The sequence below is a fragment of the Vulpes lagopus genome, chromosome 5 (genome assembly GCF_018345385.1).
Source record: "Vulpes lagopus strain Blue_001 chromosome 5, ASM1834538v1, whole genome shotgun sequence".
NCBI classification, from domain to species: domain Eukaryota; kingdom Metazoa; phylum Chordata; class Mammalia; order Carnivora; family Canidae; genus Vulpes; species Vulpes lagopus.
The window spans coordinates 74,357,542-74,385,423 of record NC_054828.1 but is presented as its reverse complement, the minus strand read 5'-3'; the positions used below and the strand labels follow the sequence as shown (position 1 = coordinate 74,385,423).

At 51.1% G+C, this 27,882-nt stretch overlaps 2 protein-coding genes across 3 annotated transcripts; one reads left to right on the top strand and one right to left on the bottom strand.

Annotated features, from left to right (window-relative positions):
- The first annotated feature begins 223 nt into the window (after nucleotides 1–223).
- Nucleotides 224–11,267, top strand: ADAMTSL4 (ADAMTS like 4). Its single transcript, XM_041756577.1, has 18 exons — nucleotides 224–376; nucleotides 2,909–3,015; nucleotides 3,203–3,260; nucleotides 3,540–3,892; nucleotides 4,064–4,745; nucleotides 4,992–5,094; nucleotides 5,828–5,964; nucleotides 6,548–6,752; nucleotides 6,959–7,131; nucleotides 7,287–7,398; nucleotides 7,505–7,690; nucleotides 7,886–8,015; nucleotides 8,370–8,574; nucleotides 8,912–9,088; nucleotides 9,375–9,581; nucleotides 9,667–9,846; nucleotides 10,132–10,276; nucleotides 10,425–11,267. Exons 2-18 carry the CDS (start codon nucleotides 2,996–2,998, stop codon nucleotides 10,559–10,561), a joined length of 3,210 nt encoding a protein of 1,069 aa, XP_041612511.1. The 5' UTR covers nucleotides 224–376; nucleotides 2,909–2,995; the 3' UTR covers nucleotides 10,562–11,267.
- Nucleotides 11,268–21,851: 10,584 nt separating this feature from the next.
- On the bottom strand, nucleotides 21,852–26,757 carry MCL1 (MCL1 apoptosis regulator, BCL2 family member). Of its 2 annotated transcripts, XM_041755234.1 has the most exons (3): nucleotides 25,929–26,749; nucleotides 25,332–25,579; nucleotides 21,852–24,826 (listed from the first exon to the last, which is right to left on the bottom strand). In XM_041755234.1, exons 1-3 carry the CDS (start codon nucleotides 26,614–26,616, stop codon nucleotides 24,710–24,712), a joined length of 1,053 nt encoding a protein of 350 aa, XP_041611168.1. In that variant the 5' UTR covers nucleotides 26,617–26,749; the 3' UTR covers nucleotides 21,852–24,709. The 2 variants fall into 2 exon arrangements, with proteins under 2 accessions (XP_041611168.1, XP_041611169.1); XM_041755235.1 differs by lacking the exon at nucleotides 25,332–25,579 and having other exon boundaries at nucleotides 25,929–26,757.
- Nucleotides 26,758–27,882: the final 1,125 nt, after the last annotated feature.

Below are 27,882 nucleotides of genomic sequence, written 5' to 3'. Positions count from 1 at the left end.
GCTGATCCGCCCGCACGAGGCTGCGCGCAGCGGCGGGGGGAAGCCTCAGCTCCGAGCCAGTGGGCAGGCCGGTCCCGAGCCCCGCGCCCCCCGCCCCAGCCGCCCCGCGCTCGTGCCAGGGACCCGCGGGGCCCGCACGCCGGGTGGTCGCGGCCCGCGGCGGGGGCCGGGGCGGCGCAGGGGCCGGGGCGGGCGGGGCGCCAGCAGGCAGGGGCGGGCGGGGCGGGGCGGGGCGGGCGGGGGGCGGAGCCGCGGCCCGAGGCCGTGCTGTCCCAAGCGCGGCTCAGGGGCCGGAGTGGCCGTCGCGGAGCAGGGCTGCCTCCAGACAGCGCTCGGGCACAGAAGGGTTAACGGCCGCCGGGGCCGCGCGGAGCAGGTACAGACCCCCTCCCCGAGACCCCGGCCGCCCTCCCTCCGGGCCCGGTCAGAGCCCCCCGCCGCGCCGCCCCCGCGTCCCGCGGTCGCCACCCCAGCCGCTACTCCGGCCCCAGCTCTGTAGTCTTCCCGGGGAGGGGATTCCGATCCTGCGGAGCTCTGGCCCCATCACCCGGTCGGAGAATCAGCCAAAATTCCTACTAAGTCGCGGGAGTGAAGTTGGAAAACATACCCAGGACCTCCCCGCACGCGCTGGCGCCTCCTGCCCTCCTCCTCTGGGGGGGTGCTCCTTCGAGGATGTGTGCCTCTGCCACCCCCTCAAGTCTCGGGGTTGGGGCCAGGGACGCTGGGACCGGTGCCGAGGGTTGCCCTTGATCCAGCTCAGCCTGAAGACTAGAAAAGGAAAGACACCTGTTTGGATGGTCCTCCGGACCAGGGAATGGAGGGCACAGTGAGGACCAAGAAGTTCTGACCCAGGAGAGGGGCTCTCCTGGAACACGCTGTCCCACCCCTCCCCTGCAGCAGCAACCCGTTTCCCAGAAGTGGGTCCCTCTGGGGGTGAAGGGGTTAGCCCTGCCTGGGTCTCTCCTTGATCCTCACTGGCCAGTGTGGAGCTGTGGCCAGGAGGAGCCCAGGTTTGTCCAGACCAGTGTCTAGCCTGGTGCGGGGGTGACCACTTCTGACCTCTCCCTTCCTCACCCTGGGCAGTGAGACACCCCACATGAGGAACATGAAAAGGGGTGAGAATCACAAATGTATGTCTGTCTCTGCAGTGGAGGGGGTGTCGGCCCCCTGGGCCCCCTGCCCAGCTGTACAGGGGGTGGGGTAGGACTTTTCCAGAGAGGGAGCCAGGCCTGGCCAGGGCTCCAGGAGTTCACGTCACCCCCACCCCTCACTTCTCCAGGGAACTGCCAAAGCCAAACCCAGCTCAGGACGGGATTATGTGTACTGGGTAGACCCGCAGAGAGAGACAGCAAGATACAGAGCCGGGGTAGCAGAGAGAAGCAGAGACTGTCCAGAGGGAGTGGAGAGGGTAGCCAGCAGCAGAGAGGGACAGATGGTGACCATCACCCCCATGTCTCCTCTTCAACCACAAGGAACAGAGGCAGGCCAGAGCCAAAGGTTTGGGTGGACCGTTGGCTCTTCTCAGAGCCCCTACACCCCCATCAGGGTGGAGCAGCCATCAGCAACCCCTTCTCAACCTAAAGCCTCTGAGGTGACCCTGAGCACCCAGGCACAACCTCTGCAAACCCTCCCGCAGACTTCCAAGTCTTGGGGTCTCAGGGAGGAGACTGGGGCTTGAGAGTGTCCTTACCGCCAAGTACATTCCTGCCCTTCCGTCTCATTCTCCTGCCCCCGAGCTGGCCCACCTTGGCATCAGCTCCTTGGATTCCTCTCCTGGGTGCCTTTCAGATCCAACAGAAACATTTTTTTTTTTTTTCCTGGAAAGCAGAACCAAGAGCAGGTTGAGGAGTGGTGGTGGGAAGGGCTCAGAGTGAGCAGCAAGGGGCTGGAGGGCTGGCAAAGCCACCCCTTTGAGACCAGGGGCGGGTTCCATGCTCTACTTTGCTGATGATGAAAGGTAGGATGGACTTCCTTACTCCTCAGAATTATAGTCCTGTGACTGGGGAGCAAGGGCAGCTCTAGCTGCATCTTTCCTTCCTGGATACCCCCAGCCTGTCATCGTTGGGCCTGACATAAGCTCTCATTGCCAGTGCAGAGGGACGGGGAAAATCACCTGCTTCTCCAGAGATTAAATCATCAGCCCACTTAGTTTATCTCTTGGCTAAAAAGTGTTTGAGTCCGGCAGAGATGCCTGAGTGTTCCAGAAGCAGCTTCGTTAAAAATGGGAGAAAGAGGGCAGCCCCGGTGGCCCAGCGGTTTAGTGCCGCCTTCAGCCCAGGGTATGATTCTGGAGACCTGGGATCGAGTCCCATGTCGGGCTCCCTGCGTGGAGCCTGCTTCTCCCTCTGCCTCTCCCTCTGCCTCTCTCTCTCTCTGTGTTTCTCACGAATAAATAAATAAAATCTTTAAAAAAAAAATGGGAGAAAGAGCTGGGTGGCAGGTAGGGAAAGGAACTCCCATGGGGCTTCTGGTCCACTCCTTGGAGTGGGTGTCCCACATGTTGTCACCCATGCTTCCCTCGGCCATCGGGGTCCTCTGGGAGGGAGGAGGGCAAACCAGATCAGAATCATCTTCAGGAAGAGGGTGTGCTGTGTGGCCCAAGCTGTCCTGTAAACAGTCCCTAGTGGGGAGGAGGGAGGAGCTGAGGAGTTCCTGCAGGCTGACAGGAGGGGACTGAGCCACTGAGCCACGGTCTGGAGGCTGAGGTCAGCCCCCCACCTTCCAGCCTCAGCGGCCCAGGAAGGGCAGCATTCCTTCCTGCTCTCACCCTTAAGGTCAGAGGGGGTGGACCACTCCCCCCCACACCCCTCCATCCTTTCTCAGAGATGCCCTTCTGAGTAGCCCTCCGTGCCAACCCCCTGGCTTTCTGGCACCTGGAGAAGTGACCACATGGCTCCTGTCCCCACAGAGCGTGCCCTCTCAGCGCCCAGATGCCGGAGTAGTGTGTTTACTTCCGGTCCTCTGTCCCCTGCCCCCGGGCATCCAGGGAGGAGCAATGGAGAAGTGGGCGGGCAGGTAAGTGTGGGGCTGCCAGCTGGAGGGCCACTCTGTCCCTGGAAGTGAGGGGACGGCCACTGCTGGGCAGGGCGGGGGCAAGTGATGGGCAATTTCTGCTTTCTGAGAAGCTGGCGCCGGGATGCTGGCTGCCCGCTGCGGGGCCGGGGGCAGGGGGGTCACAACACCTCCTCTGGCTGGTTGGCAGGCCCCGGTTATGTCTGATGCTGCTTCTGTCCCTCCCGGAGCTCTGCCTGGAGCAGGAGGTAAGCCAGGGACCAGAGGGTGTGATCCTTTCTTCCTCCCTGGCTCCCACCCCACTTCTCCAGGCCACGCAGCTGCCCTGCATGGCTTCAGATGAGCCGGGGCGCCTCTCACGTTCGCCCTCCCAGCCTCCCTTTCACCCTCCTGGCCACATCTCACCCCTGCTACTGAGTGTGACCTCAGTCCAGTAACGACTGCCTGACCTTAGGCTACTGGACCAGCCGTCCAAACAGTTCCCTCGAAAATCCTTCTCATTTTGTCTGGTCTTCTTGTCTACATAGATATCGTCTGGACGCTCTCTTCAGATGCCCCCGGAGGAGGGTCAGGGGCCTGAGGGTGTCTGGGGTCCTTGGGACCCGTGGACCTCTTGCTCCCAGCCCTGTGGAGTCGGGGTGCAGCGCAGGAGCCGAACTTGTCAGCTCCCTACTGCTCAACTGCACCAGGGCCTACCCTTCCCACCCCGGCCCCCAAGACATCCTGAGGCTCTGCTCCCCAGGGGTCAGAGCCCCAGACCCCAGCCTTCCCAAACCCTCCCCCTGTACAAGCCACAGCCTCGGGGAGCTGGTGGCCCACGCGGAGGCCCTGCTGCCCAATCAGGGAGAGCTGAGGCCGCAGAGATTCCAGGCACTCGGAGGTGAGGTGCGGGGTGGGGGTGGGGGGGGCGGAGCTCGGGAATGAAGGGCCTGGAGCCAAGGATGTGTGGCTGTGGCTTCCGGAGGCCCCTCTTTGGTGCTAGGAAGCCAGCCAGGGAGACAGGGTCAGAGGTGGCCAGAGCTGTGACCCCACATCTGCTATACCTTCTCAGGTCCCGGGTTCGAGACTCCATCAAGCCAGGAATGTTTGGTTATGGGAGAGTGCCCTTTGCTTTGCCGCTGCATCGGAATGGCCTGCACCCTCGGAGGCTGCCCCGATCTGAGCTCTCCCAGACCTCAGATCTTACATCCCTGACTTCAAGAACAGAACCGTCCTCTACAAACCACACAACTCAGACTCAGCTCCTTCCTAAGGAACTGTCTACCCGCCCCCCATCCTCCCTTGTAGAACCCCCAAACCCTGAAACTGCTCAGACAGAGGTGCCTTCCAGAACCAGGCCTGCCCCCACGCGGCCCCACTCCAGAGCCCAGGGCTCTGGCACAGAGCCCCCCTCATCCATTTCCTCGCTGGGAGAAAGTAGCTCCTTCCATGTGTCCCCTCAGCCAAGAATACCAAATTCCCAGGGTTGGGCCAGTCTCCGGGGGGCCGAGAGACACCCTAATCCCTTCCTTTCTGTCCCTGGGGGCAGAGGCCACCAGAGCCAGGAGCACTGGAGACCCGGGGGAAATCTTCACAGGCCTGTCGTGGAGTCTGCTCCCCATTACCCAGATGGCTGGTTGCCTCTGCTGAGTGATGGTCCCCACTCCAGTTCCCTCTGGAGTCTTTTTGCTCCCAGTAGCCCTGTCCCAAGATGTTCTGGGGAGAGTGAACAGCTGAGAGCCTGCAGCCAAGCGGTGAGTTCTTCCTCAGACCATCCCCTCCCCAGACTTGTAATTCTGCTTCCCTGACCCTGAGTCTGGGTCCTCAACTTGTCAGATCTGGACCTGAGGCAGAAGGGCCTTGGCATCTGACCTCCTCAGGGTAGGGGCCTTGAGCTCTTCCACAGACCTGACCTGCCCTTCCATATCCCCAAACCCAGCCCTGACCCACACCCCCATTTTCCTCCCCAGCTTTGACTCCTCTGTATCCCCCCACCTCAGCCCTGTCCCCCTGAGCAGCCAGACCCCCGGGCCCTGCAGTGTGCAGCCTTTGACTCCCAGGAGTTCATGGGCCAGCTGTACCAGTGGGAGCCCTTCACAGAAGGTGAGGTTTCCAGCCCCCCACCCCCTGCCCCGGGAAACTGAACTGGCTTAAGGTTGGGGTAGATGGAAAGAGGGAGACACCAGCCCCTCTATTTCTCTTCTGTAGGCCCTTGTATTTCCCTTATGGGTAATGTTTTCTTTCTCATTTCTCAGGGTTGAGGTGAAGAGACAGCAGGGCCCGGAAAGGGGAGTGGGTTTCAGACAGGGCTGATGGGTAGCTCAGTAAGGGGATCAGGCTGCCGAAGGGAGTGTCAAGAGGAGCCCTTTGTCTGGCTTCCTCTGGGAAGAAGTCCGTTGTCCCAGGAGGTGGGGTGGACATGACAGGAGAGGAGCATGCTCAGGGAGACCCTGTCTGGTGGTGACAGCAGATGGGGGTACCCTGTGGGCCCTAGCCAGTGTTAGACCACTTGCTCCCAAGTTACCATCCACTTAATTTTAGGCCTGTGTTAACCTGATGCCAAGAAACCCCTTCATAAGCTCACATAATCATAGGTTTCAAGAATCTCTCCTCTCTCACAATTCTCAATCCCTTTGCTGATCTAAGTGACGTCAACTGACCTGAGTCAACTTTTGTGTGACCCTCGAAGCAACCTTTCAGAATATAGAATTGTCATATTCCCTTCATCCATAGAGATGTGGGCCACCTCCAGATGTCCTCTAGCTAATATGGGACCTTTGTCAGCTAACCTCCCACCAGGGACCCCAGCTAACTACTCTCCCACCCTGTTTCTTAGTTCAGGGCTCCCAACGCTGTGAACTGAACTGCCGTCCACGTGGCTTCCGCTTCTATGTCCGTCACACGGAGAAGGTCCAAGATGGGACCCTGTGTCAGCCTGGAGCCCTAGACATCTGTGTGGCTGGACGTTGTCTGGTGAGAGAGGATGGAGTATGTATGTGTATGTGTGTATGGACACACATGCACATACACACGCACACATGCACGCACACAGTCTCCTTTGTCATCGTCACAGAAACAAACCACTAGGCTGAGATTGCAAAAAGGAAGTTCCCAGGTGGCTCAGCGGTTTAGTGCCGCCTTCAGCCTAGGGTGTGATCCTGGAGACCCGGGATCAAATCCCATGTCAGGCTCCCTGCATTGGAGCCTGCTTCTCCCTCTGCCTGTGTCTCTGTCTCTCTCTCTCTCCCTCTGTGTGTGTCTTACATGAATAAATAAATAAAATCTTAAAAAAAAAAGGGAAGTTCTCACCTGCCCAGGTGGAGGTGAGAGCAGAGCCAGTAGGTGGATGGAAGGAACGGCCCCCCCAGGCTCATTCATGCTTCCTCTTTGGGGTTGGTGGGCTGGCGGGCTGGCATAGAAACACCTTCCCACTTGGAGCATACAGATTAAGATGCAGGGAGAGCAGGTGTGTGTGTGTCAGGGGGTGGGTCTCAAGAGGGCCAGGCGGGGTTGTGGTGGTGCCTGGTTCAGGCAGTGCCTCTTCACTCTCCCTCAGAGCCCTGGTTGTGATGGGATCCTCGGCTCCGGCAGGCGTCCAGATGGTTGTGGGGTCTGTGGAGGTGATGATTCCACCTGCCGCCTAATCTCAGGGAACCTCACTGACCGGGGGGGCCCTCTGGGCTATCAGAAGATCCTGTTGATTCCTGCCGGCGCCTCCCAGCTCCGGATTGCCCAGCTCCAGCCCAGCTCCAACTACCTTGGTGAGCTCTCCAGATCTAAGTGTTGGGTGTCTATGCCATTCCTGGTCTCTTGGTTCAGCCCTGCACACCCCTTGGAGCCCAGCAAGTGGACCAAGAGGAGAATAGTCAGGGGCTCCTTCCCATGTGGCAGTGGTGTGGAAGCCAAGAGAGTGTGGGGTGCCCGGGGCTCGGCATGGCTGACCTCTGTCCTGATCCCTGATCGGCAGCCCTTCGAGGCCCTGGGGGCCAGTCCATCATCAACGGAAACTGGGCTGTGGATCCCCCTGGGTCCTACACGGCCAGTGGGACTGTCTTCCTGTACAACCGTCCTTCTCGAGAGGAGGGCAAGGGGGAGAGTCTGTCAGCCCAAGGCCCCACGACCCAGCCTGTGGATGTCTACGTGAGCTTGGGGCCTGGGGAAGCTGGACAACTGGCGGGGAGGGAGGGAGGGCCTTCCCTCTGGGACACAGCTGTGGGTCACGAGATGGGGGAGAAGGCTAGCGGTGTGTCCTGGCCGCCCCCACCCCGGATAACTCCTCCCAACTCTCTCTCCAGGTGATCTTTCAGGAGGAAAACCCAGGCATTTTTTATCAGTACATCGTCTCTTTGCCTCCTGCAAACCCTGAGAGCACCAGCCCAGAGCCGCCCAGCCCCCAGCTGCAGCCAGGTGAGGCTCTGCTCCCCTCACCTAGGGGGCGGGGAGGGACTGGAAGGGGAGCTGTGAGGCAGTGGGCTGTATCTGATCTGCCTGCGTGACTGACCACCCTACACAGAGATCCTGAGGATGGAGCCCCCACCCATGTCAGTGCCCCGGCCGGCCCGGACCCCAGGCACCCTCCAGCGCCAGGTGCGGATCCCCCAGGTGCGCGCTCCACCGCTGCCCAGGACACCCCTGGGGTCTCAGACTGGGTACTGGAAGCAAATGGGACACTCGGAGTGCTCGGCCTCCTGTGGAAAAGGTGAGACTTGATTCACTAGGCCTGTACTCCTGGCACCTTTAGCCTAAGATCCTGACAGGGCACTCCAGACCCCACACCCTGGATTGAGGATCCATACCTTGACTCTGTGCGAAGACGAATTCCAGTGTCTGGAGCTGCACGGACGCTGGGCTCTGGGCCATCCTGCCTCCCCTGGCTTCCCTGTCATCTCTTCAGGTGTTTGGCGCCCCATTTTCCTCTGCATTTCTCGTGAGTCAGGGGAAGAACTGGACGAACACAGCTGTGCCATGGATGCCAGGCCCCCGACCCCTCTGGAGCCCTGCCATGGTCCCCCATGCCCGCCCTAGTGAGTATGACCCACAGGGAGGGCTGGGGTCCTAGAGCACAACAGTTGTCCCCGGCAGATGCATCCACACCGCCTTAGCATATTGCCCTGGACTCTGCACCCAACACACTAGGCCTCCTGGCTGCAGAGACCCAGTGTTTGATTGGAAAGGCTCACGCTCCCTGGACAGGAGGAGAACCCTGGCAGCCCAAGCCCCACAAGGGAAATTGGGCTCCAAGTGATGAAGATACCCCCCTGCCCTGCAGGGTTTCCCTCCCCCAGGACTGTCATCCCTTGCCCCACCCATGGCAGCCCTGCACACCTGTGTTTTCTTCATCCGTGTCTCTTTTTCTTTCTTGCCCTGTCACCCCACAGCTGGGAGGCTGGTGAGTGGACATCCTGTAGCCGCTCCTGTGGCCCCGGCACCCAGCATCGCCAGCTGCGCTGCCGGCAAGAATTTGGTGGGGGTGGCTCCTCTGTGCCTCTAGAGCGCTGTGCACATCTCCCTCGGCCCAATGTCACCCAGACCTGTCAACTGCGCCTCTGTGGCCACTGGGAAATTCGCTCCCCCTGGAGCCAGGTGAGTGGGGCCCGGCAAGGGAGCTGCCAGGGTGGGAAGGACCCTAGGTGGACGGGTGCCAGTGAGCTAGAGCAGTGGTTTTCCCGATCCTTTTTAACTGGCAGAAGCTTTTTTACTGACAAGACCTGAGCGTGTGAAACCCCAGCATATAAGTCAGATGAGACCCAGAACCGGGGATTGGGGGCCCAGAGCCACCTGTCGAGTCTGCCCCTCAGCCCATACAGCCCTATAGGCGCTGAGTTAGGGAAGAAGGCAGGTCCTGGTTGCAAGGCCCTGGAGCCCGAGGCCAGAGGCCCAGAGGCCTGGAGGCTGGGTTCTCACAAGCTCTCCTCCCCAGTGCTCAGCGCGGTGCGGGCGGGGCCAGAGGAGCCGGCAAGTTCGCTGTGTGGGAAACAATGGCCATGAAGTGAGCGAGAGGGAGTGTGCGTCAGGCCCTCCGCGGCCCCCCAGCAGAGAGGCCTGTGACATGGGGCCCTGTACCACAGCTTGGTTCCACAGCGACTGGAGCTCCAAGGTGGGCCCCACACCCCTTACCCTAGTCATGCATCCCTGGTGCCCACACCCAGGACCTTTCCAACACGTTTTGGTCCACATTTACCAAACAAGCCCTGGTATGTGCTAGATGTTGCTGATGCTGGGATTCCGAGTTAAGTGAGAAGAACTCACATTAGGGTCCCGGACGGACCATTACAGGTTCTTCTTACCTGGGTGGTACCCGGGGCACTCCCCAACTCAGGGGATCTAGGACAGGCCCCCCTCAACCCCTTTTCCTCCTCCCCTACCCATCACCTTCTCAACAGTGCTCAGCCAATTGTGGGACTGGAATCCAGCGACGGTCTGTGGTCTGCCTTGGGAGTGGGGAGACCCAGGGGCTGGGCCAGGAGGAAGCAAGGACAGGGCCCAGCAAGCAGAGCTGTGCACCGGGAAGCCGTCCCCCAGACATGCGTGCCTGTAGCTTGGGACCCTGTGAGATGACATGGTGCTGGTACACGGGGCCCTGGGCCGAGGTGAGCCAAGAGCTTGGGAGGGGGCTGGCAGGAGTGATCCCTGTTCTCCCTTCCTCTTTCACACCCTGCCCTTCCTCTGTATCAGTGCTCCTCAGAATGCGGTTCTGGCACGCAGCGTAGAGACATCATTTGTGTGTCCAAACTGGGAACTGAGTTCAATGTGACTTCCCCCAGCAACTGTTCCCACCTGCCCAGGCCCCCTGCCCTGCAGCCCTGTCAGGGGCAGGACTGCCAGGACCGATGGTTTTCTACTCCTTGGAGTCCGGTGAGTGCCTGACTCCCCTGTCTTGTTGAGCTTCTAAGGAAAGTTTGGAGGCTCCACTCTTGGTATCCCCACTGTGTCCCAGCATGAGGCCAGCTGCAGCTGGTTTATTATTGCCCCACTTCCTGTATACATGGAGGACAAGTGGGCCCTGTCAATGTGGGATTGCATAATGGTCCTGGTGAACAACCCCCCCCCTCCAACTACTTTCAGAGAAGGAGGTGGCCTGAGGTTCAGGAGGAACCTGGGTCACAGCAGAGGTCTGATTTGATAGCGGGGTCTCCGCAGTGTTCTCGCTCCTGCCAGGGCGGTATTCAGACCAGGGAGGTCCAGTGCCTGACCGCCAACCAGACTGTCAGCATCCGATGCCCTCCTCACCTTCGGCCCTCCAGGAAACGACCTTGTAACAGCCAACCGTGCAACCAGCGCCCCGGTAAAGAGCCTTTCCCCCCTAATCCCCAGTACAGTAGAGTTAACTGAAGTATGGGGGAGAGGAAGGAGAAAGCAGCAGCGAGAGTGGACAGTGCACCTCCAGAGGGAAGGGTCTGGGTGACACGCCCCCTGGCCTCCTCTGTCCCCAGATGATCAATGCAAGGACAGCTCTCCACATTGCCCCCTGGTGGTACAGGCCCGTCTCTGCGTCTATCCCTACTACACAGCCACCTGTTGCCGCTCTTGCGCCCAGGTCCTGGAGCGTTCTCCCTCAGAGCCTGCCTGAGATGGGTCCGAGAGACCCTCTCCTCATGGTTTCCTCATGCTACCCTCAGTCACCTGCCCATCAACCCATGCCATACCCTCTGGCTCTCATCAGGGATGTCCCCGAGTGTGGCTGAAGGTGGTAAGATGACTATCAGGATGTGTGGCTGGGTCTGTGTGTGGTGTGATGGTTATGTGTGCACATATGCCTCAAATGTGTATCGAGGGCCTGCATGGATCCATGTGCTCATACACATATATTACTTCTCAAAGAAAGAAGTTAAACATTAAGACTGAAGAGGAGTGGGGAGGAGACAATGCCTGTTTCCCTGAGACTTTTCTAGGCTAAGAGGAAAGCAAGTTTGCAACTTCTTAGTAATCCAAACTGCCCAGCAACTGGCCTCCCCATCAACCCCAACTCTGTGCCCTAAGCTTATGTTCAGACCTCACATCTTCTAAACTGTCCATCTGACCCTCTGGCCCCTTCTCCCCATTCTTAGGCTATCCCTACCTCTCACAATCAGCTTGGGATGGGGGTCAGCCATTGCCAATCCTGCCTTACCCCAGGAAGAGACCACCTACCCAGAGCAGGGAACAGCTGGGCAGATGATGGGGATAAAAAGGAAAATTAGAACAAGATACCCTAGCCCCTGTTCCAGCTCCCCACCTCCTAAAATGGTTCCCACCTCAGAACTAATTTATTTTTTATTAAAGATTATGACAAATGAGACACAGGCTCTTTATTGTCCTGATAGGCACCCAGTCGCCTGAGCACCTAAACAAGCAGTGTGAAGCCAGAATGAGGGGTGAGAGGGGGACCAGCACCTAGAGCTAGGGCGGAGAGAGTCTGGGCCAGATTGGGGGGGAGCCCCTGTCCCGGGAGAGGACCCTGGACGCCCGGAGGCCCTGCAGGTTGCTCATCGGCCACTAGAGGTCACCACTTCTCCCACTTTAAGTATGGAGTTGGGAGCTTGGTTCCGAGGCTTAGGAAAAACTGCACGGCCTATAGTGGGTTTCTCTACAGGCTGGGTCTTTCTATAAAGCCACTTAGAATCTAGTAGCCCTGCTTTCAATCTGGTGAATAGCAGTTGGCTTTTCGGGGTCTTTTCTTCTGTTCTCTCTTTGGCCCTCCCTCCCCCACGCTTTCTGCTCTGACCCATTTCCCCATTGGGTTCTTGGTTTATTGCTTTCGCTAGGGTGGGGGAGAAAGGAAGTGATTCTGCCCCACCCCCTTCCCTCCGCGGAAACGGCTGGAAGGGGAGGAGCCTAGCCTGGCTCTAGGGGACTTAGGGACTTAGGGCGGAGTCGAGGGCGGAGCCAAGGCAGTACTGGATGTTCTGCCAAAGACGCATTCTTCAGAGATGTATCATGCTAGTCTCCCTTCCTTCCCTCTTGTCATCTCTCAAGGTAAATAGGTTACTGGAGGTGGTATGAGAGCGGGCAGCCTTTTCCATGACAAATCCTTTCCCTGACCCCTGCCGTTCTGACGTCTGAGTGCCAGGTCTCTGCTTCTAGAAGCCAGACATCTTGGGGGTTGCTGTGTGTAGGAGAGGAAGGGGTGACAGTGCAACAGAATCAGACTGATTCTCATTGGAGGCATCTCTCCCCTAACTCTGCACCTCCACAAGTCTGACCGTGTAAGACCCTTAATAAAGGCCTGTGGAAACCGTTGAACTCAGTGACTACGATTTCCTGAACTCACCAAGACCCTGTGAAGACCAGAGTTGTCTGAGAATAGAGGATTTCTACTCTAGCAGCTCCCTGGTGTCATGCTGTTGCCTTGGGACTTAGACTTTCTCTGGGTTGGTAGTGGCTGAGAAAGAAGACTTTGGGCAACATTTTGGGAGGAGAGTCGGTGAGGAAGGAGGCCAAAGGAGTGGAGGGGGAGGAAAACGAAACTGACTAGCCAAGGGGAAGGAGTGAGGAAAAGGGGTGCAAGGCAAGTCCAGTCGGTGTCAGACCTGGTCCTCTCTCTGGGGAACCTGTAAGGGGGTCAGAGATGCGGGGGCCAGGGAAGTGGAACCTGAGCCAGCCCAGTAGATACAGAGGGCTGAAGGCGGAGTCCTAAGACTGAGGGAGGGGTGGCAGTGAATAGCTGGGCCCTCCCAGCGATTCCTGGAAGCTGCTGCCTGGGCGGTGGCCCTAGCTCAGCTGACTTCTCCGAAATTCCCCTCCCTCTTAGGGCCTCTCAGGGCTGTTGCTGGGCAGGTTTGGAGTTTGGCCTGAGCCTGAGAACCAATCACAGGTGGAGAATGCAGCCACAGCCCCTCTTAGGGTTCTCCCAGCTTCAGTACCTCCTGGCTCTTTGTGGCTGCCTCTGAGCTCCCTCACAGCTGCCAGCCTCTGACTTCTCAGGATATGGGCTTTCATTTGGGGGATTGCCCCCTTTCCCTTTTCATTTTAAAGCTAGGATTCAGTGCAGCCCCCAAGGATTCTTTCCTGTGGTCACTGAAGTCAGTATGGGGTCAACGTGGATGCTTTCAGGAAGGGGAATTTGACCCCTGAGCAACCCCTTCCCCTGGTCCATTAGAGGGGAATTGTGTGGCCAGACACCTCTCTGTTAACCTCTGAAACCCTTTAGAGGGACTCGAGAGAGAGGAAGCTGCAAGCCAAGGCCAGAGAGGGGCCCTGAGGTTTGGTGCACTAGGGGGAATTTTGGGAAGGACAGAGGAACTGGACCCCTGAGAATTGAGGTGGGGGTGGGGTGGTTATAGGAACAATCTTGATATGCACAAGAGAGCTCAAGCGTGCAGAAGCCAGCCAGTGTCTTGCTGAGTGCTTCTTTACTGAGTGTTTGATGGGGGAAGGGGATTGTGGTTCGGTATCAGTGTACTTGGGGGTGCACTTGTGAGGTCTCAGTTTAGCTGGGTCAGAATTCCTCTCTCCTACCCCCCTTCCAGCTTCCCCCCTCCCGGGGTAATTACCCACCCCATTAAGCTACAGCCTTCAGACTAAATTTATCTCCTAGACTTCCCCCACCCACTGGGCCTCCCTGAAAGCAGGTGCTCACGGCTGCAGGGGTGGGTCTGTGGAGATCCATCCTCTTCACTCAACCAGCTTCAACCTTCCTGCTAACTAGGAGTGAGGCAGAGCACAGGCCACCTTGCTGACCTAGGGCATGAATGTTCGGACATGAGGCTCCCTCTCTCAGGAGCCCTTGAGAGCAGAAATATGGTCGGAGGGTCTAGACAGTGGGAAGAGGGCAGGGGGATAGAGTGAGAACAACATGCAAGGAGCAGCTCCCCTCCAGGTTCTTTCCAACCAGATACTTTCATTTCTCACACTTCCCCTCTGCCTAGTTTTACAAATCGAGACTTCGTTTTCTTTTTATTGATTATTTAGAGACTTAACTTCAACATGCCCCAGATCAGAGAGAACTGAATCAGGGAGACCTCCCCTCTCCTTGAACCACACAGAATCAGGCAAAACTAGAGATTGTAGTTTGGGTGTGGAGGTTCCCGTGTTCCTACCCTCTCTTACCAACACCCCCTCAAGTCCACCAACTCTGGTGCTGGGAGGAAGCTGGGTGGGTGGGTGGGAAAGTTAGAGCAGAGGGGGTTTATTTGTCACAGGTTGGTGATGAAGAGGTGTTAGCTTTAAAGGGAGGGGGGCAGGGGCATCTTCCACAGGAAGTAGAAAGTCTGAGGAAAGTACCTAAGTCTGAGTCTATCAAGAGCAATAAACAGTTTGGTTAACCTCAAACTAGACAGCACAAGTTCTGAATCTGACTTTGGGTCCTTGACCTGGAAGACTGGGGAAACTAGAGGGTGTTTCGGGCCTGAAGTCTGAAGGTAGAATTTGAGGGAGGAATGTGCATGACTAGGCCAAAATGAGGTTATGCATGAGCCATGGCAGTCAGATCCCAGGGAAGCAACCAGGCATATCAGCTGAAGGGGATGTGCAGAAGGAAGCAGACAGACCAGAGCATTTTCTCAGGTAGCACTAGAGAACTGTTGAGTGGTCTGGGAAAAAACCTCAGTCGTTAGAGGAAGGATCGGCTCAACTTCAGAAAGATCCTAGGTTGGGGTTGGGATATGCAATGCGAAGAGTATACTCTTCTTTGCCTTGCCTGAATCTCTTTGAGACACAGCTCTACAGGGGCACCTGGCTGGCTCAGTCTGGCTCATGTTTAGGGTTATGGGTTGGAGCCCCACATTGGGTATAGAGCTTACTTAAAAAAAAAAAAAACAGCTCTATAGAACTTTGAATGAGGTGGAAAAGAAACCAGGAAAGATGGTAGGATTGCTCCTTAGAAGGAGCAGACCATGTCCCTGGAATCCCTAGGCTAGAAGGCATGGTGGCAAAGACTCCGTCATTGATGGTAGGGACAGAGTTGATCTGCCCTTGGCAGCAGAGTACCCCTCCTTTCATCTTTCCCTCCTAACTCTACTACTGATTCCTGGTTGCTTGCTTCTTTTTATCACATAATGAGAATCTTTTTTGGCTCTAGTAGAGTGAGCAACCTTTTTCTCTAAAGGACCAAAGTGTCAATATTTTGGGTTTGCAAGCCGTAGAATCTCTGTTGTGACCAATCAACTGCTGTAGCACAAAAGCAGCCAGAGACAACATGTACACAAATACGCATGGCTGTGTTCAAATCAAACTTATGACACTGATATTTTAATTTCACGTAATCGTAACATGTCACAAAATATTTTTCCAACCATTTAAAAATGCAAAAATCACACTTAGCTTGCTGGCCATATAGGCAGTAGGGCAGATTTGGCAGGCAGGTAGTTTACTGACCCCTGGGACCTTTTCCATCTGGCTGAACTTGCGCTCTGCTCAGCCATGGAGAATCCTGTTTGTGTCACCTCTGGCCTTCAAAATATAGCTGTAGAACCTTTTTAAGGTCCCATCTACTGATGTCTGCTTCCCAGTGGCTTCTTGTAGGGAACTCAGTAACTTGGAAATGGCTAAGAATAAAGCCTTAAGGGACATTTCCTGAAATTCCTTGTTTTGTTTAGTACTTTAGGGTAAAGCATTCGTATATATTCTCTAAGTCATCACGATAATAAAATAGGGAAGAGGGCAGCTCTGGTGGCTCAGCGGTTTAGCGCCGCCTTCAGCCCAGGGCCTGATCCTGGAGACCCGGGATCGAGTCCCATGTCGGGCTCCCTGTGTGGAGCCTGCCTCTCCCTCTGCCTGTGTCTCTGCCTCTCTGTGTCTCTCATGAATGAATAAATAAAATCTTAATAAAATAAAATAGGGAAGACAATTAAATCCAGTTTATAAGGGAGAAAAAAGGCCTGGGACCTAGGGTAGTCTTTTCACTCTTTAAATTCTACCTAATTCCTTTGTTCTGTTACTCAATTCATCCCCGACAAGGCACCCTTTATCAAAATACTCAGTAATTTGGGCCACTGTGATCCAGAACTTGGATGGCTTTAAGTGTTTTTGTTGTTTTCAAATGCCTTTCATGACTTGCCAGCATTTTATGAAAAATCCTGTAAAAATTTTATTTTTCAGCCCAGTTTCAGGGAATTAAAATAGTTTCAAATGTATTCAGCATTTTAGGTCCAAGGAAATAATATACATGGTCTGTGTTTAAGGTACACTGTCATGGGACCACACTTATGTATTACTACTTGAGTCAGTTTTTCCCCTAAGACAAACTTTATCACTCAAAGTTCTGTACTTAAAAGCAATGCAACTGCATTGCTTTTTAAAATAACCTATATCTGGGATGCCTGGGTAGCTCAGCGGTTGAGTGTATGCCTTTGGCTCATGGCCTGATCCCAGGGTCCAGAATCTAGTCCCACATCAGGCTCCCTGCAGGGAGCCTTTTCCCTCTGTGTCTCATGAATAAATAAATAAATAAACGCTTTAAAATAAAATAAAATAACCTATATCTAGGGTGCCTGGTTGGCTCTAATCAGTAGATCATTCGATTCCTGATTTTGGGATTGTAAATTTGAGCACCACCGTTGGCATAGAGATTACTTAAAAATAATACCTTAAAAAAATAACCTATATCTGGGATTGCTTACCAAATACTTATTCTGTATTTGAAGTTGTTCTTTCATTCAGTAGCACTGATACGTCCTTCATGACTCATCATGGGGAAGGAAGATACAGAGACCTCTCTTCAGTTTCGGACCTGACCCCAACTACCAAACTTGGTGGAGGGGGAGGGGAAGCAGAGGGTGAGAAACCTTCCTTCCCATGATTACCAAGTTTCTCCAGAGCTGTTGTTCCTTAAAGCTGAAAACATGCCACCTCATTTCAAAACACACACACACACACACACACACACACACACACACACACACAAAACCTCATTTCATTTCAACACGAAAGTTATTTCCCTCTTTGTTTCTCTGCTTTGCCTGATGAGGGATTTCTGAGAAATGAAATGTCACCTCCCACAACCTCAGTATGCAGTTTTGTTTTTTGTTTTTCAAAATGAAGAGAGGGTTAGAGGAAAGGAGTATACTGCCATAAGCATACAGTGCTAATTCAGAGCTTTACCACATAAGAGAAATGCCCTTCCCAAAGCCCTTCAGCCTGGGTGGGCCCACCTGGCCTTAGATCAGGGCTTTCAGGGTCTAAGGAAATAAACAAAGCATCCTCTCAGGAAATTTCCCTAAGCAGTGAAACCTACCAGCTGCTCTTTATAGCAGCCCAGCTGTCCTCCTCCCCACCATTCTCACTAAGGATAGGAAAGAGGTAGGATTTGCTCCAGCAACCTTAGGGGTGGAAGTGGGAGCTGAGGATTTGCCGGGGGGGGGGGGGGGGGGGGGGGGAGATGGACAAAAAACCTGGGCATAGACACTCAGGAATAAAATGATAAAATGTACACCAAGGCAAGGTTTCCCAGATAAAACCCGTACCTCCCCCTGAATTCTGGACACCCAAGAATCAGATAAGCCGAGTAGGGGAGACTGAAATGAGTAGCAAAAATTTCAAAATCAGCTCCTCCTACTAGAGAAGAAAATTAACTTTTTTTTAGGGGCACAGAACCGAAGGTGTTTCTTAATCAAAGTGGAAAAGTTGTCAAATCCAGGATGAAACCCAACAGTTACACATTCTTTTCCTCATCTGCTTTCTTGGCTGGCTTTCCCAGCACACCTTGTCCCAGGCTGACTTGAATAAACACACACATGTGACCACATGAGGGCGGGAAGAAAACCAAGTGAGGGTGGTGAAATTCTGAATGGAATGCAGCCCCAGCTAGTTAGGGGGCCCAGGCTGAGACCTCTGGCACTGGCTGTGGATTGATACAGACAGAGAAGCCAAAACAATGAGCTCATGGGCAAGAATGCAGCCCGTGGGGGAAGTCTGGGCAGTCAGAGCAAACTGGTTTTTTAACCAGGATGGGAATAGCTGTAATCAAGTCTCCCACGGGAACAGGGTTAGGGAAAATGGAGCCACCATTCAGTGTCTTGGGGTCCAGTTAAATAACTTTAGGAGGCTGTAAAAGTCTGTGCTCCAGAGCACAAGAACTCTTGGGTCTGTATTCAAGAAGTTGGTTCCTTTTCCCTGGTTATGTGAACCTGAGTAGGTAGACCAGTAGATAGCTGATGAGATGTGTGAATGGGCTACCTATTATAGGTGAGGCTCTTAAACCCTTAGTCAAAGTGACTGGATCCGGGCAACCCGGATGGCTCTGCGGTCTAGCACTGCCTTCAGCCCAGGGTGTGATCCTGGAGACCCAGGATCGAGTACCACATCAAGCTCCCTGCATGGAGCCTGCTTCTCCCTCTTTTATTTATTTTATTTATGATAGTCACACACAGAGAGAGAGAGAAAGAGACAGAGACAGAGACACAGGGCAGAGGGAGAAGCAGGCTTCATGCACCCGGAGCCCAACGTGGGATTCGATCCCGGGTCGACAGGATCGCGCCCTGGGACAAAGGCAGGCGCCAAACCGCTGTACCACCCAGGGATCCCTCCCTCTTCCTGTGTCTCTGCCTCTTTCTGTGTCTCTCATAAATAAATAAAATCTTTAAAAAAAAAAAAGTGACTGGATCCAGAGCAGGTCCAGCTCCTACACCAAGATTCAGCGATGATTTATGATCCCAGAGATTGTGGGTATTCGGGGCTGCCACTTTAATGTGATAGGGGAAACGGTCAATAGAGTCTGTCTTCTTTACTTCCTAAATAAACATGATCCACCCAGTTGTGTGTCATTTCAGACTTTCAAGACCAAAGACACATCTTTTTTCTTTCTCCCTTTCACCAGTGTTTTTTTTTTTTTTTTTTTACTATTTTTATGAGGCCCCAAATGGAAGAAACTGAAGAGATACTACATTCAGTGTGGCTATGTATGGTGAAGGGGAAGGGAAGCAGGGAGGGAAGAAATGAAAAGAAAAAATATCTACATTTCTCAACCCTCACCCTATACTCCTATACTCCCGAGGTTCCTTCCCAACTCCATTAATTTGTGCATGTTTGTTTTCTACTCATTTAGGTTCAACCTAAAATGTTTGAGGCCTTGACCACATCTGCTTCCAGAAGTGGTCACCCTGCTTTGTCCCACTCCTTATCTCTGGATATCGTTATCGTAGCATTTATGCAACATATTCTAATTATTTTTGTCCATGGTTATCACTACTAGATATTTTATAAGCTTTGACATCTTGCCACAACTGCTTTCTCATTCTATGGTTTTGTGATTTGTTCAACTCTTCAGCATGTATTGCCTGAGAACAACGTTCTCTCATCTAATCCCACTATAATACACTCAAATTTAATGCTGATACAGTACCATTTAGCATATCGTCCATATTAAAATTTCCCCAATTGTGCACATGTCCCTTATAGCTCTTTTCATCTAGGATCCAAAGATCATTCTACAATTAGTTGTCATTTTTCTTTCCACTGTTTCCAATTTTTAAAAAAGTAGTTTCCATGCCCAATGTGAGGCTTGAACCCACAACCCTGATATGGAGTTGCATACTCTACTGACTGAGCTAGCCAGGCACCCCAATTCCCTAGTCTTTTTTAACCAAGTTTCTTGAAGGGAAGAATTATTCTCTTTAGAATTCCAGTGTCCCAACACTGCATGGTAAATAGCAGGCAGTCCACAGCGATGTAATGAATAAATGAAGAGACTCAACAAACATCTGGCTGCCTAGAGCTCATTAAATGTCCCAGATCATCGCAGAGTTGAAAAGTTCTTGATAAACTAAGGTAATCCCTGAACAGGAAATAAGAACAGGCAAAGAATGCGGAAATCAGAGGGAGAAACGAGCCATGGAACTGGGATACCTGGAAGAGGTAAAATCTGTAGTGTTCTTGGCCCTGACACATTTCCCACCAGTCAGGAACTATTATTCTATGCAGGTTAAGAAAGGAACAGCAAAAGGAAACCAAGTATAGTGGGAATAAAAGCCTGCCATATGCATTTTTTTTTTTACCTTACAAGAATCATTAGTAAAGAACTCTGAATTCCCAGGGCACCTGGCTGGCTCAGTCGGAAGAACATGTGACTCTTGATCTCAGGGTTTAAAGTTTGAGCTTCACATAGGATGTTGAGATTACTATAATCTTTAAATAAAAATTTATTTAAGTAATCTCTATACCCAACATGGGGCTCAAACTCATGACCCAGAGATCAAAGAACTACACTCTATGACTGAACCAGCCAGTTGCTCCTCCTTTTTAAAAACTAGGCTCTCTATGCGTGCTCAAGGTGGGGTTTAAACTCAAGACCCTGGGATCCCTGGGTGGCGCAGCGGTTTAGCGCCTGCCTTTGGCCCAGGGCGCGATCCTGGAGACCCAGGATCGAATCCCATGTCGGGCTCCCGGTGCATGGAGCCTGCTTCTGCCTCTCTCTCTTTCTCTCTCTCTGCGTGTGACTATCATAAATAAATTTAAAAATTAAAAAAAAAAAAAATAAACTCAAGACCCTGAGATCGAGAGTTGCATGTTTTCAACTGAACCAGGCGGGCGCCCCAAAAATAAAGTCTTTTTTTTTTTTTTTTTTTTTCAAAAATAAAGTCTTAAAAAAACACAAAAACCCTACTGAATTCCCAGGTCTGTTCCATCTGCCTCGTGGCAGATTCCCAACCCTCATCTTTCCACATGCTTCACATAACTAAGATAACACTGTAACAACTCTGAAACTAAAACAGGTCCAGTTCAAATTTCGAAAACCAGGAGCCTTTGAACAGTGTGGGAGGATCCAGGAAAGTTCTGTAATCACTGAACAAGTGGGGCCAAAAAGAACTCAGGATAAATCAAGACAGCAGATCGTTTTGAACTCCAGTAATTAACGCCCATGCTCTGAGCATTTGGCTGGAGCCATGCTACACACTAGTTGTACAAGTTATTTTTTTTTTTTTTTTTTTTTTACAAGTTATTTCACTTAAATTTTTGTAAAATTCAGCTGTCACAACTGCTATAAAATTTTCTGAAAGGAAACAGTATGAAGCAAGAGTTGGCTCTAAAGTCACAAAACAGGAACTGAAAGACAAAAAGTCTGGTTGTGTCAAATTAAGGGAAGTGTTGATTACTTTGACTCCCTCAGTGACTCATGTTAACTAGTTACCATTTGAGCCAAGTTTTTAAGGTGTTAAACTAAGGAACAGGATAAAAGAAACAGCTCCACATCACAACCTGCCAAGGGGAGCAAGCAATGGCAGTGCCCTGTACTCAACTAGGGCCAGCTTGGGTCCTACCCTACCCTACCTGCTTTGGAGTGCACTGGTATGTAACAGCTTTGTAATGATAGAAAATTGCAGTCTTCTACTAGTTAAGCTCTAGAAAAAGAGGGCCTCCAAGCAGACATGCACTTTTAAATGTATAAAAGCACAGAATTCCGTTTGTACAATTAGCATTTGGTGCTCAGGGCTTGAAACCAATATGCAAACTTCGTATTTGCACATTTCCATGGTGATTCAGCTCCCTTTCAAGGAAGCTGAAAATAAAGATAGGATAGGGTTTCTAAAATTGATGGGTTAATTCTCATTTTGTTTCTGGAAGAAAGGGTAAGAAAGGAAACATTTAGTACCAAGAACCTTTATCAAAACTCTTTAACTGTGGGTGTTAATTCTTCTAGCTCCTTCACCTAAGGCTGAGTTGGGGAGACAGAATAGCTGCAGTAATGAAACAGCACATGATTAAATTGTACAGGAACTACTCTGAAATACAGCAATACACTTCAAAACCCAACAGCTCTAATTTGAATGAAAGAAGGGGTTATCTGGAAGGGAACCATCCCTTGGTCTAAAGTAAATCAGCTTTACAGGGCTTTTGCTTGTTAATTCACCTATATTTATTTTATTTGCTCAGCTGACTTCCCTAAAATGCTTGTCTAAGTGGGGGAAGGAAGACAGTCATTGATTAGAAAACACCCGTACCACACCTTGCATTTGAATAAAAGATTTATTATTTTCTTCTCAGGAAAAAACAGGAAGTTAGGGAAACATACTACATTTTACAGCCCACATTAATTTGTAGTTGGTCCTAACTCTTCCTGGCACAGCTGTCAACAGCATTAGCTGTCTAACCAGAACCAAGGTGTTTACCCCAAACAGAGTGTACATGGACACTAGAGGATTGCATGTTTTTCCCTGAGAGAAGCATAAGACAAGTTGCTGAGAGCCAGTTTCCAAGCAGCCCCTCCCTTTCCACTTTGGAGGACTTGCCTGAACTATGCAACTAGTCAGCACTTAGAACACGTGCCTCCTCTCCCTAGAAAACCACCCACCCTTCCCTAAAGCACTTGGGCTCCCTAAGCCCTGACAGCCCCGAACCAAAGTTTCAACTAAGAACCTCCTCTATAATTCAGCAGTCACACCTAGTAAATTGGGAATTGGGTTCCTTAAAACTCCAATTTACATCTATGCACTTATTTCCACAACTGGATATTGGGAGACAGACCTTAGTCACCTTCTCCAGATCTTAAAATTAAAAACTACATAAAGTGCTTTTAGGTCCTTAGAGATAGACATAAATAAGTGGTTCATGATCAAGAACGATAAATACATAGGTAAAAATAGTTCTAGCTAGATGACCTTATGGCTCAAAGATAGGCAGGCAGGGCAGTCCTTCCCTATTACATTCTTAGTCATTTTATTCATGCCTATTTTCATCTAGAGTCCACAGATTAAAGGTCGTGTTCTGCAGATGAAGCTTTCAAATGACCCTAGGTTTACTATAGAAGCTGCCTTCAGTTTACCAGTAGCTTTTACATAACTCTTTGATGTTGAACAGAGCCCATCTTTCTGTAATTCTAAATGGGCATTTTCTAATGCAAAGAAGCGGAGACAAAGTCACATAATTTGTTGTCCCACCTTTGAAAATTCCTAAAGGGACTTTTACAACATTCCCCCCAAATATAGGATAAAACAACTGAAAAGGTACCAATCCAAGGAAAAGGGACTCTTGCCACCACATGACTGTTATGGTCCTGGCACCCACTGTACTACCACCTCCCAAGAATAAAATTCATTAAGGATGAAAGTCTCTGGACAACTGGGCGGGGTGTGGTGGGGTGCGGTTTACTTAGGGTTCATAGTGCCAAAAAACTAGGTCTAGTAAGCGTTCAGGAATGGTGGGATAAGGATGTAGAAAATGATATAACTATCTGTAGATGGAGAACAAGCAGCAAATATTTCAAGGAAGGACAGAAAATAAAGTTAAGTCTAATAAAATATCAAGTCTGAAATCGAAAGAGATGCCAATACAAAAATCTGAAACAAAATGTGGGAATCATTAACAAATGAAATAAGTATTTGTTTTATTGATATACTAGGCTTAGACCTGTGTTTAACAAGCAAGCCTAATAATAGCACCATGGTTAGACTATAAGCCTGCTTTTCCAAGCCATCATTTTACAATTTATTAAGCAAACAAGGGATCAAATGTCTCTCATCCACTGATGTGATCTTTTTATATACATACTGTTAGTAAGTCCCATTTGGAACAGCTGAAAATCTTCTAGCAAAAGTTTTGAAGATGAGCTCATAAACTCAATTTAAATTTCACCAGTTAAATTAGGTCAAATGGAAGGAACTCAAATGAATAGCTGCCCAATCAGAGCCCATTATTTTTTTAAGCTATCAACCCACACACGCCCCCTGCCCCCAAACTTCAAACTTCACCTTGACTCAATTATTGTAAACCCACATGTAATGAAGTTAAAGGATGAATTTCCATTCATCAACTTCTCAATCCCAGGTTTAAAACAAAACACCCCAAACCACTAAAGAATACTTACCAGATAGGAAAATTAAAGTCTGCATAGTTATGAACTGGAATTGTTCCACTACAACCAAGTTGCATACAGTTACATCAATTGGTTCTGTATACAATCTAGAACTGACCAGGACAAAATTTAGAAAAGCTGTAAGAAATAGATTCCTAACTACAGAAGTTGTAAATTTCAAACGGGCATGAAAAAAAAAACTAATATATTTTGAGACTCTTCATCCCTTTACATTTCAAAGAAATAGACTTTCTGTAAAAATATACACAATTTTTACAGACAAATACATTTACAATTTGTTTTTGCCTTAAAAATTGAGGCTATTCCCACATTTGCAATTGTAATTATTGACCCTAAGTCAAGTATTGTTGGCCATTACTAGGCTAATAAACTAAACCACTCAAACCAAGCCAAAGTAGAACAGGTAAAAACGTCCTGAGCACTTGGACTTTCAAGAAGTATACTTGGGAAAGCTAATTACAGAGAAAAAGCTTTCCTTCACACTGTTGTACAGTACTGCGGCTTCTAGTCATAGTTCTATCACCTGTAGCTTAAATCCATTTCATACAGATCAATGTCATTGTTAGTGCTTCTCTTTTAACACTATATGGGAAGTTAATGAATTCAGTGGACATATTTAATGGACTCTATGACTAGCCTGGCTACTGGCCACTCTCCTGTTCTAGACAAGGAAATTAAGTCTCTTCAACCCTACCAACTTTACTAAATCTAAAAGTCCTCCTCCATGGCCTCCCAAAGTTTGCCTGTTGCTGAAACTGAGCTCTGCTTCTTTTAGACAGTGACTCTTCAAGGGGGACTACTTTTCCCATGTATTTATTCCTGTTAGCCATAATCCTCTTGCCACTTGCTTTTCTACGTTGCTAGAGTAGAACTCTCCGAGGTTACAGCCTGGACAGTCAAAGTCCAACTTCATAAATACATTTGATTTCACAGCAGTCATATGTGGTTTTGGTGCCTGGGGTTGTTTAAAAGTTAATTATTGCACTTAAAAGGCTATCTTATTAGATATGCCAAACCAGCTCCTACTCCAGCAACACCTGCAAAAGCCAGCAGCACATTTCTGATGCCACCTTCTAGGTCCTCTACATGGAAGAACTCCACAAACCCATCCTAGAAAACAAAAAAGAAAAGCACATTTTCAAGTATGGGTTTCCAATGACTTAAAAACACTATCCATAAAGAAAAGATGAATTAAAACAACTAAGGTTCTCCCCAAACATAATGAACCAATTATTTACCCCAGGCTACAAAAGACATTCAATTAAGGGGGGAGGGGTGGCACAGCTCTCAGAAATGTAGTTTACTAACATCCTCAAGTGATTCTTTTTTTCATAATTTGAATCCAATGAAGCATCCAGCTGAATTACAATACCAAAAGCAAAAGACTCAACAACCAGTAAAACTGGGATTTTTTGATGCAACAATTCAAGACTATCATTCCACACTATCTCTGTGAACCCACTACTTACATCAACTTTAGGCAAACAGGTCCTAAGTTGGTGCCTGAAACCCGAGTTGTGCATCATAGAAAGAGTTAAATAGCCCGACTTTCCCTATATAATCCTTCATTCCATTTCCACTCGAAGACCCCCTTTCGACCTTAAAACAAACTTACCCAGCCTCTTTGTTTGATTAGCCAGTCTCGTTTCGTCCTTACAAGAACATCTGTGATGCTTTCTGCTAATGGTTCGATGCAGCTTTCTTGGTTTATACTCTTCAAGTGTTTGGCCACAAAGGCACCAAAGGAAATAAGAGTCACAATCCTGCCCCAGTTTGTTACTCCGTCACTGAAAACATGGACAATCACTCGAGACAACGATTTGACATCGTCTTCGTTTTTGATGTCCAGTTTCCGAAGCATGCCTGAGAGGAAGAAAAGCACGCAGGTTCTCACGACCTCCTTTGTCTAAACCAGGACATGACTTGTCTGCCCACCCACGGCGGGGGAAATCGCTCTCTGGGGTCTATACAACTCAGGACGACCCCGGTTGAAAACTGACATCCCACCCTTTCCGGGCTTTCAACAGAGCTGCCATTTCCAAAAGAATTAAGATGGGCGGAAACAATGACTAATGGCCAGAAAATTCTGGTTTCAGAAATAGATTGCGAAGTCGTTTCAACACGGACTTGTTTTCGGTTACCACCCACCTCTGCTGGGTGAGTCCGGGGCAGGTGAAGCAAGGCAGCACAGCCGCCGCCACTCACCGCTTACCTTGGAAGGCTGTCTCGTGGTTGCGCTGTACCCCGTCCCCGACTCGCCGGAGGGTCTCTAACGCCTTCCGGCTGGCCGCCCGAGACCCGCCCAGTGGTTTCGCGTCCTTGGCGCCTGTGGCCTGTTCCCGAAGGTACCGAGAGATAATCTCCAGGGACTGCCGGTACAACTCATCTTCCTCCTCCTCCGCCGGGGGTGGCGTCGAGGGTAGCGAGCCGTCCATGCCGGGGCCACTGCTGGCCTCCCCCACCAACTCCAGCAAAGGCAGGACCGCCGGCCGCTTCCCCAAAGGTTCCGGCTCGTACCCGTCTAGCTCCTCTTCGGGCGACATGATGGCGTCGGCTGCCGGGCCTTCCATCTCTTCAGGCGGCGACGCGCGGCAGGGGGGCGCGAGCAGCAGCAGCCTCGGGGGGGTCGCGCTGACGTTGGGGCCCTCAGCGCCAATGGGTGAGGGCCGCGCGACCCTCCGGGCGTCCGGCGCCAGAGTGGTCGGGGGACTTGCGCCGGCGCTTCCGCCAATCACCGCACCGGCTTCCCCTCCCCCTCCCTCCCGTCTGGTCGTGGCCTCCTTCCCCGAAGCCAAAAGCCGCCCTCCCGAAGAGGAGGCGCCGCCGCTGCGGTCCCCCAGCCCGGCCCCCCCACAGTAGAGGTTGAGTCCGATTACTGCGTTTCTCTTGAGGCCGAACATCGCAAGCTTCTGCCGCCGCCGCCGCCGCCGCCTCCTGAGTGAGAAAAATGGGGATGGCCCCGATTCCTCAGTTGAAGGAAGCGGAAGTAAGGACTGTGAGAGGAGCTTCTATATCATGGTTTTAGGGCCAGTCCTACCCGGTGGCGTCAGCAAGTCTTTAAAAAAAAATAAATAAATAAATAAATAACCGTAGTCCCATAAAAGGGGAGAGGGGCGGAAGCTTCCGGAGGGTTGCGCACGGCACCTCACCGGCCGGTAGAGGTAGAGGCGGGGCTTCAGGGTGGGGCGGGGCCTTCCGGCGCTCGAGGGGAGCGCGGTCAGTTACGTAAGGGCGGCTCGGGCGCCTGGGCTGGTGGGCTTCCGCTCTTCCTCTATGCCGGAGCGCGCGTGCTTACTTACTGGATGTCTCGCTGCCTCCCAGATCCCTGGTTTGCGAGCCTCTGCTGTTGCTTTTGTGGCAGAGGCCTTTTTTTCCGGTACCAAAGTCAACCCAATGAATTACTCAGAGGTAGAAGAAAGGGGATGGGGAAGTAACAGCCTAGACGATAAGGGTACTTAAGAGGGCACGGTTGGAGACCTGCAGTTATTTTGCATAACCTATGTTCTCAGTCCAACAATGTTTGGAAATGAGGACTTTGCAAGAGCTGCCCTATGGGTCATTTATGTGTAAATTGTTTAAACAAATTGTTCTGTCCCTGGTAAATTTTATTCCCGTCTCCGGACTGGCTTTCTCTCATCTCCCTTCTCTACTTCACACTCTGGATATTTACATGCAAGCCTTAGCCTGTTAGCATCTCTTCTAACCTTCTATTTTTGTATTGAGTATGAGGCACTCTTGACGCTAGGGGTAAAACCTCTTGAGGACAGGGATCCTGCTATGTGAGTTAACATTAATGGAAGCAGCCCCTTTTTGTTAAAAAGATCTGTAAAAATATCTAAAATTCAAGAGCCAGGTGTTTGAGGGACATAAGCTGGAAAAGTGAGCAAGGTTCTTGTTCCCCAAAATATTACAGTTTAATGAGATAAAGCTCCCATATACATAATTTTATGTATTTGGGCAAGACCTAGAACAATGGGCATTTATAATATGTGGCAGAGAGGATGGAGAAAATATCCTGTGATTGTAATGAGTAAGAAATGGTCTCTCTAAACCAGTGCAGCCACCCTGGACAATAGTATGGAGGTGCCTTAAAAACTAAAAATAGAACTACCCTATAATCTGGCAATTATACTAATAGGTATTTACCCAAAGGATATAAAAATACA